Source organism: Mustelus asterias, chromosome 17 (genome assembly GCF_964213995.1).
Source record: "Mustelus asterias chromosome 17, sMusAst1.hap1.1, whole genome shotgun sequence".
Taxonomy (NCBI): Eukaryota; Metazoa; Chordata; class Chondrichthyes; order Carcharhiniformes; family Triakidae; genus Mustelus; species Mustelus asterias.
Window position 1 is genome coordinate 18,054,779 of NC_135817.1, and position 20,327 is coordinate 18,075,105.

Sequence of the window (20,327 nt, forward strand, 5' to 3'; positions counted from 1 at the left end):
GTAGATCAGACGTTTCCCCAGGCTGGTGAGTGTAGACCCTGGACCCATTTAAGACTGAGATGATTAGCACTGCTGCTTCACAGCTCCAGGGACCTGGGTTCGATTCCCGGCTTGGGTCACTGACTGTGTGGAGTTTGCACATTCTCCCCGTGTCTGCGTGGGTTTCCTCCGGGTGCTCCGGTTTCCTCCCACAGTCCAAAGATGTGCAGGTTAGGTTGATTGGCCATGCTAAAATTGCCCTTAGTGTCCTGAGATGTGTAGGTTAGAGGGGTTAGCGGGTAAATACGTAGGGATATGGGGGTAGGGCCTGGGTGGGATTGTGGTTGGTGCAGACTCGATGGGCCAAATGGCCTCTTTCTCCACTGTAGGGTTTCTATTCTATTCTTTCTATTCTATGAGGAAGAATTTCTTCACTTTGAGGATGGTGAATCTTTTGAAGACAGAAATTGGTAGATTTCTGGAGACTACTTACATCAAGGGATATGGAGATTGTGCAGGAAAGTGGCCATGGTCTAATTGAATGGTGGAACAGGTTCGATGGGCTGAATGATGTATCCCAGTTCCTATGTTCATGGCCAATCATTCCCAAAGAGACTCGGCAACTAAGTAGTAACTCATGCAGAGGAATTAAAACCAAAAGGAATGTAACAAAATGATCACTTACCTACATATTTACTCCAGTATTCATCCTGAAACAAGAAGGTAAGACCACATCAGCACACATCGGACTATGTAAGGGTTATTGAAAACAGAGTGAAACAGAAAATTCACCAATGCCATAATCGGTAATTTTACAAAAACCAGTTCTGTCACAGCAGCATCATCGTGCCACAGGATTGCGCAGCTCCATCAAAGTGAGCAGGTATACCATCCATTGTCAGTGTTACTGGAGGAAAGATAAATCAAAAACCAATGAAACATGACATTGATAATAATGTTGAGACTCTGAGCTCTGTGGGTGGGTGATGCGCGTTATCACACACGAGGCTTGAGATGCTCAGGAAATAAAGGCTTTTATTTGCTGTTACAACGAAGCTACTAATTATATACACGATCCCAGACTGAGGGGTCCCAGCCAGAGCACGTTCTCGCCATGTCTGCTCTCCCAGGAGGCGGAGCCTGACTGGGATGTACCACAATAACTATAATACAAGGTGTAACAGCCCAACCCTAACCCCAACAGCAACAAGTAGAACAACCCATCCCTAACCCCAACAGCAACATATATACATACTTGTAGCACTGGCCAGAACCTGGCTCAGTACTATCTAGTGGGAACCAACGATGGTTCACCACATTCACCCCTCCTTTGAAGACAAAGGCCGGCGGGGTACAAAAAAAACAGAATAATTTGTCATCAGTCTATAAGTTCAGACGGTCAGGGGGACCGCACCGTCGATGTGACCTCCTCTATACCGGCGATGACACCGGAGTAGGCACTCGCGGTGGCGTTCTCCCCAAGGCGATGTCCAACTGTTCCTCCACAGTCTCACGGGCCGGTTGACCCCGAGGTGATGGTAATCCATTGAGTAGTTCCGACACGCCCTGAAGTGGCGACCATCCTCTGGACTCAGGCAAGCTGTACACGGGAGTGAAAGGGTTAAGTAATGGTCCCGATGCTGCCCGCGCCGTGTCCGGAGGGGAAACAAGAGTTATGGGGTTGTAACAGGGGGTATGGGAGCGACAGGGGTTTCGACGTCCCCTGCTGGCGCCAGGTCTCGGATCGAGACCGTGTCCTCTCGCCCGTCAGGGTATGCCACATAGGCATACTGAGGGTTGGCGTGGAGGAGATGGACCTGTTCTACCAACGGGTCGGACTTGCGGGCCCTAACATGTCGCCGCAGGAGGACAGGTCCTGAGTACGTCAACCAAGATGGTAATGAGGTCCCAGAGGAAGACTTCCGAGGGAATGAAAACAGCCTCTCATGGGGAGGAGCGTTGGTTTCCATACACAGGAGTGAGCATATGGAATGGAGTGCATCAGGGAGCACCTCTTGCCAACGGGAGACTGGAAGGCTTTTTGACTTCAACGCCAGTAAGACAGCCTTCCAGACTAGCATTCTCACGTTCCACCTGTCCGTTACCCCTAGGGTTGTAGCTCGTGGTTCTACTAGAGGCAATCCCGTATGAGAGCAGGTATTGCCTCAAGTCATCGCTCATGAACGACGAGCCCCTGTCGCTGTGAATGTAGCTGGGGTACCCGAACAGGGTGAAAAGATCACGGAATGCCTTGATAACCGTGGCAGCGGATGTCAGAGCAGGGAATAACAAAAGGGAATCTCGAGTACTCATCAACGATGTTGAGGAAGTACACATTCCGATCAGTTGAGGGAAGGGGGCCCTTAAAGTCGACACTCAGTCTCTCGAAGGGACGAGTGGCCTTGACTAAATGTGCCCGGTCAGGTCGGTAAAAGTGCGGTTTGCATTCCGCGCATACCCGACAGCTTCTTGTTATGGACCTGACATCCTCCACCGAGCAGGGCAGATTGCGGGCTTTTATAAAGTGGTAGAGCCGATTGACCCCAGGATGGCATAGGTCATTATGGAGAGCCTGCAAACGGTCCTCCTGTGTACTGGCGCATGTTCCACGCGAGAGGGCATCCGAGGGCTCATTGAGTTTCCCTGGACGATACACGATGTCATAATTATAGGTGGAGAGTTCAATTCTCCACCGCAAGATCTTGTCGTTCTTGATCTTGCCCCTCAGCGTGTTGTTAAACATGAACGCCACGGACCGCTGGTCCGTGATCAGGGTGAACCATTTTCCCGCCAAGTAATGGCGCCAGTGCCTGACGGCCTCCACAATGGCCTGGGCCTCCTTTTCCACCGCTGAATGCCGAATTTCGGGGCCTTGGAGGGTGCAGGAAAAAAAGGCGACGGGCCTGCCCGCCTGGTTAAGTGTGGCGGCCAGGGCGAAATCAGATGCATCGCTCTCCACCTGAAAGGGGATGGACTCATCAACAGCGTGCATCGTAGCTTTCGCGATGTCGGCTTTTAGTTTATCAAAGGCCAATCGGGCCTCTGGTGTTAGGGGAAAAGAAGTGGACTTGATGAGCGGACGGGCTTTGTCCGCATAATTGGGAACCCGCTGTGCATAATAAGAGAAGAAGCCTAAGCATCTTCTCAGTGCTTTTGCACTAGTGGGCAGGGGAAGTTCAAAGAGGGGACGCATACGGTCTGGATCAGGGCCAATGACCCCATTTTCCAACACGTATCCGAGGATGGCTAAACGGCGCGTACGAAACACACACTTCTCCCTGTTGTAGGTCAGGTTCAGGCGAGATGCAGTGCGTAGGAAATTCAGGAGATTTGTGTCGTGGTCCTGCTGGTCATGGCCGCAGATGGTGACGTTATCCAGGTACGGGAAGGTAGCCCGCAGCCCGTTCTGGTCCACCATTCGGTCCATAGCACGCTGGAAGACCCCATTGGTGACACCAAAGGGAACCCTGAGAAAGTGATACAAGCGACCATCCGCCTCAAAAGCCGTGTATTGTCGGTCCTCTGGGCGAATGGGGAGTTGGTGGTAGGCAGACTTGAGGTCTATGGTGGAGAACACCCGGTACTGCGCAATCTGATTGACCATATCAGATATGCGCGGGAGGGGATACGCATCCAGCTGCGTATATCGGTTAATGGTCTGACTGTAGTCAATGGCCATCCGGGGTTTGTTCCCGCTCTTGACCACCACGACCTGCGCTCTCCACGGACTAGCACTGGGTTGTATGATCCTTTCCTTGAGGAGCCGCTGAACTTCAGATCTAATGAAGATCCGATCCTCAGTGCTGTAACGCCTACTTTTAGTCGCGATGGGCTTGCAGCCTGGCACAAGATTCTGGAACAGGGAGGGTGTGGTAATCTTCAGCGTCGAGAGGCTACAGGCAATTTGGAGGCTGCTGTTCTCCCACTGAAAGCGAAGGGAGTGGCCCACCGTACTGTAGGGTTACACTCCTCAAGTGGACCATGAAGTTTAGTCCGAGAAGTATTGGCGCGCAAAGATACGGCAACACCAGGAGCTTGAAACGCTCGTAAACTGTGCCTTGCACCGTTAAAGTTACCACACAACTCCCTAGCACGGTGACAGACCGGGACCTTGATGCCATAGAAATTGTCTGATTGACAGGTTGAATCCGGAGTCCACACCGCTTCACAGCGTCTGGGTGGATAAAACTCTCAGTGCTCCCGCTGTCAAACAGACAATAAATCAAGTGGTCGTTTACCTGAATGTCCATCATAGACTTGTCAAGTCTATGAGGCTTGGCCTGGTCCAGGATGATCGACACCACCGTTGGTTCATGAGCGCCACTGCAGGCAGCTGAGATTGACGAGGATGACCCCTGCTGGTCGTTCGCGGTCAGTGCCGACCAACATGGCCGCTCCCATAGGTCGCACGTGGGTGATGGCGCCAAACTCAGCGACCCCTGGTGGTCACACCTCTCCGACTCCGTCGACCGTAATGGCGTCGTCCTGGCCTCGCACGTGGACGAAACCCTCAACGATGCCGACGACGAAGAATCGGGCTCCGAAGAATCGCAGGCCGCACTGCTGTTCCGAGAAGCAGGTTTAGATCGGCACACTTTCGAATAGTGCCCCTTCTTACCGCAGGCGGAGCACAACACAGCTTTAGCGGGACACCGTTGCCGAGTATGCTTCGTTCCCCCACAGAAGTAACACCGCGGGCCGCCCGGAGCTGCTGCCGTCGTCTGGCCCGAGTGTGAGCACGCCATTACGCAGCTTTTCGAACCCGAGGGACGAGGAGGGATCAGCGACTGCTCCTGCCACGTTGTCTCCACGTGGTCTTCAGAATACAATACTAGGCTTTTGGAGGCCGTCTCCAACATATCCGCTAGTTCTATTGCCTTAGTGAGGTCAAGATGACCTTTCTCCAGTAGTCTGAGTCGGATGTAAGATGATCCGATTCCCGCCACAAACGCATCTCGAGCGAGGTCGTTCATATTCTGATCTGCCGACACTGCTTTGCAGTTACAGCCCCTGGCTAGCTGTAGGAGCTCGTTCGCGTATTCTTCCGTCATTTCGCCGGGCTGCCGTCGTCGAGTGGCTAAGAGGTATCGAGCATGCATTTCGTTGGGCGGTTTAATGTAACGCTTCTTAAGAAGCTCGAGGGCCCTTGTGTAGTCAGTGGCTGCACGGATCGTGAGGTAGACGGTGTCGCTTACCCTCGCATGGAGGACCCGGAGTCTGTCATCATCTGTGGTGACCGCTGCGGAGGCTGCCAGGTAGTCCTCAAAACATTTCAACCAGTGGTCGAAGGTGTTAGAGGCGCCCGCCGCACGTGGATCCAGTGTAACACGTTCAGGTTTCAGTATCTGCTCCATACTCTCTGTATCGTTTTTTTTTCTTCCGACGAGAGTTTACTTAACAGCAAATAAAATTGATGCGCGTTATCACACACGAGGCTTGAGATGCTCAGGAAATAAAGGCTTTTATTTGCTGTTACAACGAAGCTACTAATTATATACATGATCCCAGACTGAGGGGTCCCAGCCAGAGCAGTGACCTTTATACCTCTCCCAGGAGGCGGAGCCCGACTGGGATGTACCACAATAACTATAATACAAGGTGTAACAGCCCAACCCTAACCCCAACAGCAACAAGTAGAACAACCCATCCCTAACCCCAACAGCAACATATATACATACTTGTAGTACTGGCCAGACCCTGGCTCAGTACTATCTAGTGGGAACCAACGATAGTTCACCACAGTGGGACACTGGGCAGATAAGTGTAAGATGGCAGCAAATTGTGAGTGTATACAAGGCATTAAATCACCAGCTGGATGGTAATATGATTGGCATCATTTACCAAACCAGCCTGATTTTCTCCAGTGGTTAGCACTGCTGCTTCACAGTGCCAGGGTTCAATTCCGGCCTTGGGTGACTGTGTGGAGTTTGCACTTTCTCCCCGTGTATGTGTGCGTTTCCTCCGGGTGCTCCGGTTTCCTCCCACACTACAAAGATATGCTGGTTAAGTGAATTGGCCATGCTAAATTACCCCTTAATGTCCCAAGAGGTCTAGATTAGGGGAATTAGTGGTGTAGATACATGGGGCTACAGGAATAGTGCCTGGGTGGGATGTTGTGTTGGAAAGTTGGTGAGACTTGATTAGCTGAATGGCCTCCTGCAATGTAGGGAATCTATGATTCTCTGACTTGTCTTTCCAAGTCCAGTTGGCAGTTGGAGAGAGTTCAGTAAAAGGTGGAAGTGGTGAGAATAAGGTTGGCGGGGAATGGCTGAGAGATTTGTGGGAAATGGGAATTAGGAATGAGATTGGTGGGAAGTGGAATGGGAATCAAATAGGAGTGAGTCTGGTGGGATGGGTAGGAAGTGGGAGACCTCTTGTGAGCCACAGTGCCACAAGCGCCATCACAGGTAGGCCAAGGAGGCAGCTCCTGAATCCACCCGAGCAGCAGCAGGAATTGAACCCCATGCTACTGGCTCCAAACTGATCCAGTCCAGCCATCCCCCAGAGTCTGAGTTTCTGTGGCAACACACACTTTTCCATTCATTTGTAGCCTGGAGCTATGAATAGTGCTTCCAATTTTCATTCCATCACGTGACTAACAGAAATCTCTCTTATTCTTACCAGCTGCTATTGGTATGTGTTGGAAGGACACTCAGTCTGTTTTGGTCACACTGTGAACACAAATTTCTTGGCCATCAAGTCCTGGAGTGGGACTTGAGCCCGGAGCTACTGGCTCAGAGGCAGGAACGCTACCCACTGCGCCACAAGACCTCCTCAGAGGAATGCATCAGGGCAAGCATTACCATTCAAAGGTTGTGTGCTCGGTTAAGAAATAGCACTGTGACTTTGTCAGGAGTAATCCCATGCTAAGACCATGACATCAAAAACGATGTGTGGCATCCTCCCTTTGTCCATTCCATTCCTTGTCAAATTTGACAGTTTCCCATGCTTCCCGGCATCATTCATAACCAGCACGATTTGCTCCTTGCCCAGAGCGCAGGGAGTGGATCATAAAACAAACTCAATTTTTGGACAGGATCCCAAAAATCAGGTGAGCTATAGCATGACTGCCGGGGCCTTTCCAATGTCACCCTGAGCTGCTGACAGTCCTGGAAGAGCTGAGGGTAGGGAAGGGTTCAGAAGATTCGATCAATAGATAGGGGTGGGGTTGGGGTGTGGTTGCAAGATGGAAATTAACAGTGGGATGCAGCTACTTTGGGCAGCCAAGATAGAACACAAAATAGAACACAAGCTCCTGCTGCCTGGAAAATCTCACTCATGTGCACAGGCCTCAAATTTAACCAATTACTTTACTAACCAAGTCAAAAATGAGTTCTGAGGCAAGGCCAGCCAAAAACCACCATCAGCTGAGCAGTGTCCCAAATACTTGTGCAGTTCTGATGTGGGTCTCTGTCCTCCTCATTCAGTTTTATGAGCCTTAAACAATCTTAAAATTGGAACAATAATGTTGAACGTAGAACCTTTCCCCTCTGGGCAGAACTTTACACACCCCCCCTCCCCCAACACACACACACACAAAACACACAAAGGTGGGTTCTGAGGTGGGGCGGGGGGAGCATAAAATTGAATCAGCGAGATTCTCCCTGGGAACCCACCTGCCAAAACCCAGAAACCAATTCACACTTGGGTGGGCAGGGCCTCAGACGGGAAACTCATCCATTCATTTGCTAAAGTCCTTAAGTGGTTACTTAATGGCTGATGCGCGTTATCAAACACGAGGCTAGATGCTCGGGAAATAAAGGCTTTTATTTACTGTAATGAAGCAGCCAATAATTATATACACAATCCCAGACTGAGGGGTCCCAGCCAGAGCAGGGACTTTTATACCTCTCCCAGGAGGCGGAGCCCGACTGGGATCAGTAAGTTTGCGGACGACACAAAATTGGCAGGACTTGCAGATAGTGAGGAGCATTGTCAGAAGCTACAGAAGGATATAGATAGGCTGGAAATTTGGGCAAAGAAATGGCAGATGGAGTTCAATCCTGATAAATGCGAAGTGATGCATTTTGGTAGAAATAATGTAGGGAGGAGCTATACGATAAATGGCAGAACCATAAAGGGTGTAGATACGCAGAGGGACCTGGGTGTGCAAGTCCACAGATCCTTGAAGGTGACGTCACAGGTGGAGAAGGTGGTGAAGAAGGCATATGGCATGCTTGCCTTTATAGGACGGGGCATAGAGTATAAAAGTTGGGGTCTGATGTTGCAGATGTATAGAACGTTGGTTCGGCCGCATCTGGAATACTGTGCCACACTACCAGAAGGACGTGGAGGCTTTGGAGAGAGTACAGAGGAGGTTTATCAGGATGTTACCTGGTATGGAGGGGCTTAGTTATGAGGAGAGATTGGGTAAACTGGGGTTGTTCTCCCTGGAAAGACGGAGGATGAGGGGAGACTTAATAGAGGTGTATAAAATTATGAAAGGCACAGATAGGGTGAACGGTGGGAAGCTTTTCCCCAGGTCGGTGGTGACGTTCACGAGGGGTCATAGGTTCAAGGTGAAGGGGGGGAGGTTTAACACAGATATCAGACGGGCATATTTTATACAGAGGGTGGTGGGGGCCTGGAATGCGCTGCCAGGCAAGGTGGTGGAGGCGGACACTGGGAACGTTTAAGACTTATCTAGACAGCTATATGAACGGAGTGGGAATGGAGGGATACAAAAGAATGGTCTAGTTTGGACCAGGGAGCGGCGCGGGCTTGGAGGGCCGAAGGGCCTGTTCCTGTGCTGTATTGTTCTTTGTTCTTTGTCCTTTGTACCACAACAGTACAGTACAAAGGTGTAACAACCCCACCCTAACCCCAACAGCAACAAGTAGCACAACCCAACAGTAACATATGTACATCCTTGTAGTACTGGCCAGACCCTGGCTCAGTACTATCCAGTGGGAACCAACGATGGTTCACCACAATGGCCTTACCCCCAGCCTCATTTTTGAGGCTGCCAGGGGAAGGTGCGGGCTGAGCAAGAAAGTGACATTTACACGTTTCCCTGGAGTGGTGGCGACACCTCATTCTGAAGGACTCTTCAGACTTGGGGCGCCCTCCCCTTGGGACATTGAAGCTCCTGGACACCCTCTCACACACACCCCCCCAACCACCACCACGCCCCCCCCCCACCCCCCCCCCCCCCCCCCCCCCCCGGCCCCCCCCACCCCCCGGCTTACACCCTTATCTTCCTGCCCCCAGACTTCCTGGACTTAACTTTTCAAATGTCCCGGGCCTTCAGTCCCATCAGACCATAAGACATAGGAGCAAAATTAGGCCACTCAGCCCATCGAGCCAGCCCTCTGGCTGAAGAAATTCCTCATCACTGTTTTAAAGGATGGTCTTTTTAGCCTGAGGTTGTGCCCTCTGGTTCCAGTTTTCCCTACTAGTGGAAACATTTTCTCCACGTCTACTCTATCCAGGCCTTGCAGTATCCTGTAAGTTTCAATAAGATTCCCCTCTCAGCCTGCTAAACTTCAACGAGTACAGACCCAGAGTCCTCAACCATTCCTCATACGACAAGCTCATCATTCCAGGGATTATTCTTGTGAACCTTCTCTGTACTTTCCAAGGCCTGTACATTCTTCCTGAGATATCATAGAACATAGAACAGTACAGCACAGAACAGGCCCTTCGGCCCACGATGTTGTGCCGAGCTTTATCTGAAACCAAGATCAAGCTATCCCACTCCCTATCATCCTGGTGTGCTCCATGTGCCTATCCAATAACCGCTTAAATGTTCCTAAAGTGTCTGACTCCACTATCACTGCAGGCAGTCCATTCCACACCCCAACCACTCTCTGCGTAAAGAACCTACCTCTGATATCCTTCCTATATCTCCCACCATGAACCCTATAGTTATGCCCCCTTGTAATAGCTCCATCCACCCGAGGAAATAGTCTTTGATCGTTCACTCTATTTATCCCCTTCATCATTTTATAAACCTCTATTAAGTCTCCCCTCAGCCTCCTCCGCTCCAGAGAGAACAGCCCGAGCTCCCTCAACCTTTCCTCACAAGACCTACCCTCCAAACCAGGCAGCATCCTGGTAAATCTCCTCTGCACTCTTTCCAGCGCTTCCACATCCTTCTTATAGTGAGGTGACCAGAACCGCACACAATATTCCAAATGTGGTCTCACCAAGGTCCTGTACAGTTGCAGCATAACCCCACGGCTCTTAAACTCCCTATGAGATTGCATCATCTAACACACTATAGGCCTTCTTCACAGCTCTATCCACTTGACTGGCAACCTTTAGAGATCTGTGGATATGGACCCCAAGATCTCTCTGTTCCTCCACAGGCTTTGACCCTGTAATCCACATTTAAATTAGTCCTACCAAAATGAATCACCTCACATTTATCAGGGTTAAACTCCATTTGCCATTTTTCAGCCCAGCTTTGCATCCTATCTATGTCTCTTTGCAGCCTACAACAGCCCTCCACCTCATCCACTACTCCACCAATCTTGGTGTCATCAGCAAATTTACTGATCCACCCTTCAGCCCCCTCCTCTAAGTCATTAATAAAAATCACAAAGAGCAGAGGACCAAGCACTGATCCCTGTGGCACTCCGCTAGCAACCTGCCTCCAATCCGAAAATTTTCCATCCACCACCACCCTCTGTCTTCGATCAGACAGCCAGTTGCCTATCCAATCTGCCAACTTTCCCTCTATCCCACACCTCCTCACTTTCATCATAAGCCAACCATGGGGGACCTTATCAAACGCCTTACTAAAATCCATGTATATGACATCAACTGCCCTACCTTCATCAACACACTTAGTTACCTCCTCAAAAAATTCTATCAAATTTGTGAGGCACGACTTGCCCTTCACGAATCCGTGCTGACTATCCCGGATTAATCCGCATCTTTCTAAATGGTCGTAAATTCCATCCCTAAGGACCTTTTCCATCAATTTACCAACCACCGAAGTAAGACTAACCGGTCTATAATTACCAGGGTCATTTCTATTCCCTTTCTTAAACAGAGGAACAACATTCGCCATTCTCCAGTCCTCTGGCACCATCCCCGTGGACAGCGAGGACCCAAAGATCAAAGCCAAAGGCTCTGCAATCTCATCCCTTGCCTCCCAAAGAATCCTAGGATATATTTCATCAGGCCCAGGGGACTTATCGACCTTCAGTTTATTCAAAACTGCCAGTACATCCTCCCTCCGAACATCTATTTCCTCCAGCCTATTAGCCTGTAACACCTTCTCTTCCTCAAAAACATGGCCCCTCTCCTCGGTGAACACGGAAGAAAAGTATTCATTCATCACCTCGCCTGTCTCTACTGACTCCATACACAAGTTCCCACTACTGTCCTTGACCGGCCCTAACCTCACCCTGGTCATTCTTTTATTCTTCACATAAGAGCAAAAAGCCTTGGGGATCTCCTTGATCCGACCCGCCAAGGACTTCTCATGTCCCCTCCTAGCTCTCCTAAGCCCCTTTTTCAGCTCGTTCCTTGCTAACTTGTAACCCTCAATCGAGCCATCTGAACCTTGTTTTCTCATCCCTACATAAGCTTCCCTCTTCCTTTTCACAAGATATTCCACCTCTTTCGTGAACCATGGTTCCCTCACTCGGCCATTTCCTCCCTGCCTGACAGGGACATACCTATCAAGGACATCCAGTATTTGTTCCTTGAAAAAGTTCCACTTTTCATTAGTGCCTTTCCCTGACAGTTTCTGTTCCCAACTTATGCCCCCTAATTCTTGCCTAATCGCATCATAATTACCTCTCCCCCAATTGTAAACCTTGCCCTGCCGTACGGCCCTATCCCTCTCCATTGCAATAACAAAAGACACCGAATTGTGGTCACTATCTCCAAAGTGCTCTCCCACAACCAAATCTAACACTTGGCCCGGTTCATTTCCCAGTACCAAATCCAATGTGGCCTCACCTCTTGTCGGCCTATCCACATATTGTGTCAGGAAACCTTCCTGCACACACTGCACAAAAACTGCCCCATCCGAACTATTTGACCTACAAAGGTTCCAATCAATATTTGAAAAGTTAAAGTCCACCATGACAACTACCCTGTGACCCCCACACATATCCTTAATCTGCTTAGCAATTTCTTCCTCCACATCTCTATTACTATTTGGGGGCCTATAGTAAACTCCTAACAACATGACTGCTCCTTTCCTATTTCTAACCTCAGTGTGCAGATCCCCCTCGAAGTGCCTTTCCGCAGGCCTTAAACTATCCTTGATTAACAATGCTACTCCTCCACCTCTTTTACCAGCTTCCCTACACTTACTGACACATCTATACCCCGGAACGTCCAACAACCATTCCTGTCCTTGTTCTACCCACGTCTCCGTAATGGCCACAACATCGTAGTCCCAAGTAGCAATCCACACCCCAAGTTCAACTACCTTGTTCCGGATGCTCCTTGCATTGAAATAGACACACTTCAACCCACCTTCCTGTCTACCAGTACCCACCCTTGACCCTGATACCTTCCCCAATACCTCACCACTTTCAACACTGACTTCTGGATTACAACTCCTTTTCCCACTCCCCTGACAAATTAGTTTAAACCCCCCTGAAGAGCCGTATCAAATTTCCCTCCCAGGATATTGGTGCCCCTCTGGTTCAGGTGCACCCCGTCCTGTTTGTACAGGTCCCACCTTCCCCAGAATGTGTTCCAATTATCCACGTATCTGAAACCCTCCCTCCTACACCATCCCTGCAACCACATGTTTAACTGCACTCTCTCCCTGTTCCTCAACTCGCTATCACGTGGCACCGGCAACGTACCAGAGATGACCACATGTTTTGTCTTGGCTCTCAGCTTCCAGCCCAGCTCCCGAAATTCCTGTTTTAAATCCCCGTCCCTTCTCTTACCTATGTCGTTGGTACCAATGTGTACCACGACTTGTGACTGTTTCCCCTCCCCCTTAAGAATCCGGAAAACACAGTCTGAGATGTCACGGACCCTGGCATCCGGTAGGCAACATACCATCCGTGAGTCTCTTTTGCTGCCACAGAACCTCCTATCTAACCCTCTAACTAACAAGTCCCCAATAACTATTGCCCTCCCGCTCTGCCCCTTACCCTCCCGAGCCACAGAGACGGACACAGTGCTGGAGATCCTCTCACTGCGGCTCACCACTGGTATGTCATCCCCCTCAACCGTATCCAAAGCGGAATACTTGTTGCTAAGGGGAACGACCACAGGGGATCCCCACACCGACTGCTTCCTCCCAGCCCCTCTCACCGTCACCCATCTGTTTTCATTCCTCGGAGTAACTGTATCCCTAAAGCTTCTGTCTATGGCCACCTCTGCGTCCCTAATGATCCTAAGTTCATCCAACTCCAGCTCCAGTTCCCTAACACGGTTTTGGAGGAGCTGCAGATGGGTGCACTTCCCACAGATGTAATCAGCAGGGACACTGCTCACAATACTCCAAATGGGGTCTGACCAGAGCCTTATACAGCCTCAGAAGCACATCCCTGCTCTTGTATTTTAGCCCTCTCAACATGAACATTGCATTTTCCTTCCGAACTGCTGACTGAACCTTTAGAGAATCTTGAAAAGGACTCCCAAGTCCTTTTGTGTTTCTGACTTCCCCATTTAGAAAATAGTCTATGCCTCCATTCCTCCTTCCAAAGTGCATAACCTCCTACTTTTCCACATTATATTCCATCTGCCACTTCTTTGCCCACTCTCCTAGCCTGTCCAAGTCGTTCTGCAGCCCCCCTGCTTCCTCAATACTACCTGTCCCTTTACATATCTTTGTATCAACTGCAAACTTAGTACCAGTGCCTCCAGTTCCTTCTTTCAAATCGTTAATGTATATTGTGAAAAGTTGTGGTCCCAGCACCGATCCCTGAGGCACACCACTAGTCACCGGCTGCCATCCCCACTCTCTGCCTTCTGCCAGTAAGCCAATTCTCTATCCATGCCAGGATCATACCATTCAGACCATGGGTTCTTAACATATTTAACAGTCTCCTATGTGGCACCTTGTCAAAGGCCTTTTGGAAATCTAAATAAATCACGTCCACTGGTTCTCCTTTATCTAACTTCCTTATTACCTCCTCAAAGAATCATAGAATCATAGAAACCCTACAGTGCAGAAAGAGGCCATTCAGCCCATCGAGTCTGCACTGACCACAGTCTCACCCAGGCCCTAATCCCCATATCCTTATCCACTAATCCTTCTAACCTATGCATCCTGGGACACTAAGGGGCAATTTAGCATGGCCAATTAACCTAACATGCACATCTTTGGACTGTGGGAGGAAACCAGAGCATCCGGAGGAAACCCACGCAGACACAGGAAGAATGTGCAAACTCCACACAGACAGTGACCCAAGCCGGGAATCGAACCCAGGTCCCTGGAGCTGTGAAGCAGCAGTGCTAACCGTGCCGCCCAGAAACTCTAACAGATTTGTCAGACATGACCTCCCCTTGACGAAGCTGTGCTGACTCAGTCCTATTTTATCACGCACTTCCAAGTAATCCGCGAGCTCACCTTTAATAATGGACTCTAAATTCTTGCCAATGAATGAAGTCAGGCTAACCAGTCTATAATTCCCCATCTGCTGCCTCTCTCCCTTCTTAAACAGCGATGTTACATGAGCTACTTTCCAGTCCTCTGGGACCCTCCATGCCTCCAGTGATTGCTGAAGGATCACCACCACTGCCTCCACAATTTCCTCAGCTATCTCATAGAAATCATAGAAACTCTACAGTTCAGAAAGAGGCCATTCGGCCCATCGAGTCTGCACCGATTACAATCCCACCCAGGCCCTACCCCCATATCCCTACATATTTACCCACTAATCTCTCTAACCTACGCATCTCAGGACACTAAGGGCAATTTTAGCATGGCCAATCAACCTAACCCGCACATCTTTGGACTGTGGGAGGAAACCGGAGCACCCGGAGGAAACCCACGCAGACACAGGGAGAATGTGCAAACTCCACACAGACAGTGACCCAAGCCGGGAATCGAACCCAGGTCCCTGGAGCTGTGAAGCAGCAGTGCTAACCACTGTGCTACCGTGCCGCCCTCTTTTAGAATCCTGGGGTGTATTCCATCCGGTCCAGGTGACTTATCCACCTTCAGACCTTTCAATTTCCCCAGAACCTTCTCCTTAGTGATGGCCACTACACTCACCTGTGCCCCCTGATTCTCCTGGAGCTCTGGCATCCCACTGGTGTCTTCCACTGTGAAGACTAACGCAAAGTAACTATTCAGTTCCTCTGCCATTTTTTTGTTTCCTATTATTACTTTTCCTGCCTCGTTTTCTAGTGATCCAATGTCTTATTTTGTCTCTCCCTTACCTTTTATATATTGAAAAAAACTTTTCCTATCTTCTTTTATATTACTAGCTAGCTTATACTCATATTTCATCTTCTCTCCCCTTATTACTTTTTTTAGTTGTCCTCTGCTCGCTTTCAAAGGCTTCCGAATCCTCTGGCTTCCCACTAATCCTCACCACTTCGTATGATTTTTCTTTTGCTTTTACGCTGTCCGTGACTCCCTAGGCCAAGTGCTTCTGGCCACTGCAGCGCTGTGCCTGGCAGGGTTGGTGAGCTGTTCGCCAAGCTGATTGGCTGACAGCTTACACTGACGCGACTTTCTTCCAAGGGCGGATGGAAGTCCTGCCCAGTACCAATCACACTCAGTGAGCGTTAAATGGCAATGGGAGTTTGAGCATTGGCGGCTGTGTGTTATGCCCTGACTCAACTCTAAAATTCGACCCTATGTTTCTATCTACTGTGTCCCATGCCACCCTTGTTTTGTATATCAGTAAGTGTGACATGCTGGCACATTGGTTAGCACTGCTGCCCCACAGCACCAGGTTCAATTCCTGCATGTTCTCTTTGTCTGCATGGGTTTTCTCCGGGTGACCTGGTTTCATCTCACAGTCCAAAGATATACAGGTTAGGTGGATTGACCATGCTAAATTGCCCTTTAGTGTCCAAAGATGCATAGGGAAATGTACGGGGCTATGGGGATACGGCGGAGGAGTGGGCCTGGATAAGATGCTCTTTCGGAGAGTCAGTGCAAACTCAATGGGCTTATTGGTCTCCTTCTGCACTGTCGGGATTCTACAGCTCTATGGTTATATCTCTTATGTAATCATTCTGCAATTCCCTCTATTATAATGAAAACATTAGAACAATTCATTTCTAATCATATTATCTCATCTGTGTTGTACCCTTTCTGTTGTCTCAAAATCCATCCTATAGTGTGAAGCTCTAAACTGTAAAGTGTGTTCTAAATGAAGCCTTTAGACTGATTTTCTATGACATTATTCGACAATAAGAACAAAGCCAAAGAATTATGTATAGTTTGATTTGGTGGTTCAGAAATTGAACATATCATTATTGAAGAATCCAGTCATCACTGGATGGGGTGCAGAGGAGATACACCGGGATGGAACATTTAAGTTATGAAGAGAGATTGGGTTGTTTTTGTTGGAGCAGAGAAGACTGGAGGGGTGACCTGATTGAGGGGTACAAGATCATGAGTCACGAAGATCATAGGTTCAAAGTGAGGGGCAGAAGGTTAAAGGGGGGGGCGAGGAAAAACTTTTTATCCAAAGGGTGATGGTTTGGAATGCAGTGCCTGGGAGGTGGGTTGTACCTGGATGAGCACTTGGCACTTTCATGACTTTCAAGGCTGTGGGCCAAAGAACAAAGAACAAAGAACAATACAGCACAGGAACAGGCCCTTCGGCCCTCCAAGCCCGCGCCGCTCCCCGGTCCAGGATTGAATCCTGAATCCAGGATCCCCGCCCAATTTTCCAGCCTATCTACATACCAATATCCTATCCACCGAGCTGTCCCTCACAGCTACGATGCTTTGTTCATTACAACCTATTAACTCACCCCCACCCCCCTATTCCAGACCATGTGATCCCCAGGGAGAGGCGAAAACCCAGAGTGAAAAACCCCAGGGCCAATATGGGGAAAAAAAAAAATCTGGGAAATTCCTCTCCGACCCCCTGAGGCGATCGAAACGAGTCCAGGAGATCACAATGGCCCTGATCGGAAAATGCTTCCCAACCCTAGTCATTTCCACTTCCATGAACACCATATGAATTCCCTGCCCCCGAGACAGGTTCCCAACTATCCGCAGTCTCGCTCTGTACTGGCACCAGCAAGATGATCATAGAATGAAGCCTTGAAACGAGAAACAAGGAACAATTAGCCCGCGCCGCTCCCTGGTCCAAACTAGACCACTCTTTTGTATCCCTCCATTCCCACTCCGGTCATATAGCTGTCTAGATAAGTCCCAAGCGTGGGCTGTGGGCTAGTAAAGCAGGTGCTAGGCTGAAACGGGAGAACTTTCTGCTTCAATTAGAAGTTTCCTACTTAGGATTCAGGGTCAATTGAAAAGGGCTACATGCCTTGGAAGAAAAGGTAAATGCCATCAAGGAGCTCCCACAGCCAAAAGATGTATCTGAGCTGAATTTACGCCTGGGGATGGCAGATTTTAAAACAATGTTTCTACCAATTTAGTCCCACTTCACCAACTGTTTATAAAAAAACCAAAGATGCAAATAGAGAGAAGAACAAAAGGAAGCTTTCACAAAAGTTAAACAGGCTCTGCAGTCATCTGCCTTGTTGGTGCCTTTTGACCCAAATAAACCCTTGATAGTAAACTGCAATGTTTCACCATATGGAGTGGGAGCTGTTTTGTCCCACCAGATGCCTGATAGTGAGGAAGTGAGAAAGAGAGAAAGGCTTTCGCTTTAAGAACATTGCCTGACACAGAGAGAAAATACACCCAAATGGACTAGCAAAGCTTGGCTGCCATAGATGTGGTCAAAACATTCTGTCAGTTCCATCAGGAGTTAAGAGAGCAAACAGGATTATGGAAAATCCTAAGGCATTCTATACGTATATAGAATTTTTCCCAAAAGGTAGGGGAGTCTAAAACTAGAGGGCATAGGTTTAAGGTGAGAGGGGAGAGATACAAAAGTGTCCAGAGGGGAAATTATTTCACACAGAGGGTGGTGAGAGTCTGGAACAAGCTGCCAGAGGTGGTAGTAGAAGCGGGTACAATTTTGTCTTTTAAAAAGCATTTAGATAGTTACATGGGTACGGTGGGTATAGAGGGATATGGGCCAAATGCAGGCAATTGAGATTAGTTTAGGGGTTTTAAAAAAAAGGGCGGCATGTATAAGTTGGGCCGAAGGGCCTGTTTCCATGCTGTAAACCTCTATGATTCTATATAAGGAGCAAGTGGGTAGCTAAGGAAAGGGTAGGTTCACTTAAGGACAAAAGAGGGAATTTATGCATGGGGCTGAAGGAAGTGGGTGAGGTCCTTTAATGAATACTTTGTATCAGTATTCAGAAAGGAGAAGGACATGGTGGAAGTTGAGCCTAGAGAGAAGTATGTTGATATTCTAAGACATGTCGATGTGTGGTGAACCATCGTTGGTTCCCACTAGATAGTACTGAGCCAGGGTCTGGCCAGTACTACAAGTATGTATATATGTTGCTGTTGGGGTTAGGGATGGGTTGTTCTACTTGTTGCTGTTGGGGTTAGGGTTGGGCTGTTACACCTTGTATTATAGTTATTGTGGTACATCCCAGTCGGGCTCCGCCTCCTGGGAGAGGTATAAAGGTCTCTGCTCTGTCTGGGACCCCTCAGTCTGGGATCGTGTATATAATTAGTAGCTGCCTTGTTACAGCAAATAAAAGCCTTTATTTCCTGAGCATCAAGCCTCGTGTGTGATAACGCGGATCACGATGTTAAAAAGGTGTTGGGTGTTTTGAAAAGCATTAAGGTAGACAAGCCCTTTGGACCTGATGGGATCGATTCCAGAATACTGAGGGAGACAAGGGGGGAAATTTCTGGGGCCTTGTATGAAATTTCTGTATCCTCTTTAGTCACAGGAGAGGTCCCAGAGGACTGTAGAATAGCCAATGTTGTTTCTTTGTTTAAGAATAGCAACAGGGATGATCTGGGAAATTACAGACCAGTGAGCCTTGCATCAGTGGTAGGGAAATTATTGGAGAAGATTCTTAGGGACAGGATTACTCACATTTGGGAAAATATGGATAATTAGTGATAGACAGCATGACTTTGTGTGGGGAGGTTGAGTCTCACAAACTTGATTGAGTTTTTTGAGGAAGTGACAAAGATGATTATGAGGGCAGGGTGGTGGATGTTGTCTACATGGACTTTAGCAAGGACTTACACAAGGTCCCTCATGGCAGAACATGATACAGAATGTGAAGTCACATGGGATCTGCGGTGAGCTGGTAAGATGGATACAGAGCTGGCTTGGTCATAGAAGATAGAGTCGCGGTGGAAGGTTGTTTTTCTAACTGGAGATCTGTGACCAGTGTTGTTCCATAGGAATCAAACATCCGTTGCTTGTAATATATATAAATGACTTGGAGGAGAATGCAGGTGGTCTGATTAGTAAGTTTGTGGATGACACAAAAATTGGGGAAGCTGCAGATAGTGAGGAGGATTGCCAGAGGATACAGCAGGATATAGATAAGCTGGAGACTTGGGCGGGGAAATGGCAGATGGAATTTAATCTGGACAAATATGAGATTGATGCGCGACAATCAAGCACGTGGAACCAAGGCTTCGATATTGAAGGCTTTTATTGTGTAACAATGGAACTACTAACACGAATACACCAGTTCAGACTGAAGGGGTCCTGCCGGAGCAGAGGGTCTTATACCTCGCCACCGGAGGCGGGGCCCCACCGGGATGTGCCATGATAACACTTATAACAGGTAAACACCCTAACCCAACAACATTGTACAACCCCCACAGTAACAACACCCTAGCCCAACAGTAACATAATAACAACCCCCAGTGGTAACCAACGATGGTTCACCACATTCACCCCTCCTTTAAAAACAAAAGGCGGCGGGGTGCAAGAAAAACAGGTCATATATACAGAATTCACAAGTCCAGACGGTCTGGAGGACCGCACCGACGCTGTGATCTCCTCAACACCGGTTGCGAAACCGGAGCAGGTGCTTGCGGTGGCGTTCTCTCCAAAACAACGTCCGGCTGTCCCCTCAAGGACTCCCGGGCCGGTTGGCCCTGGTGAGGCGATGGTGCAGGGGATCCTGGAACCTTCGGTGGTGGCGCCGATCTCCGAGTCTCAGGCAAGCTGTACATGGGAGTAAAACTGTTATGCCCTGGTCCCGGTGCTGACCGCGCCACGTCTGGGGAAGCAATGAGGAGTAGTGGATTCGTGACTGGGGGAATAGGAGCGACAGGAGTTGCTACGTCCCCTGCGGGCACCAGGTCTCTAATGGAGACAGTGTCCTCTCGCCCGTCAGGATATGCCACATAGGCATACTGAGGGTTGGCGTGGAGGAGTTGGACC

General features: G+C 49.0%; 1 protein-coding gene across 1 annotated transcript in view; it reads right to left on the bottom strand.

The window, feature by feature from the left end:
- LOC144506354 (coagulation factor X-like) overlaps positions 1 to 20,327 on the bottom strand; it is a 151,177-nt gene that overhangs the window by 84,996 nt on the left and 45,854 nt on the right. The window contains exon 3 of the mRNA XM_078232348.1: positions 665 to 689. Coding sequence (XP_078088474.1) covers positions 665 to 689 — 25 coding nt within the window. The remainder of the gene's footprint in view (positions 1 to 664; positions 690 to 20,327) is intronic.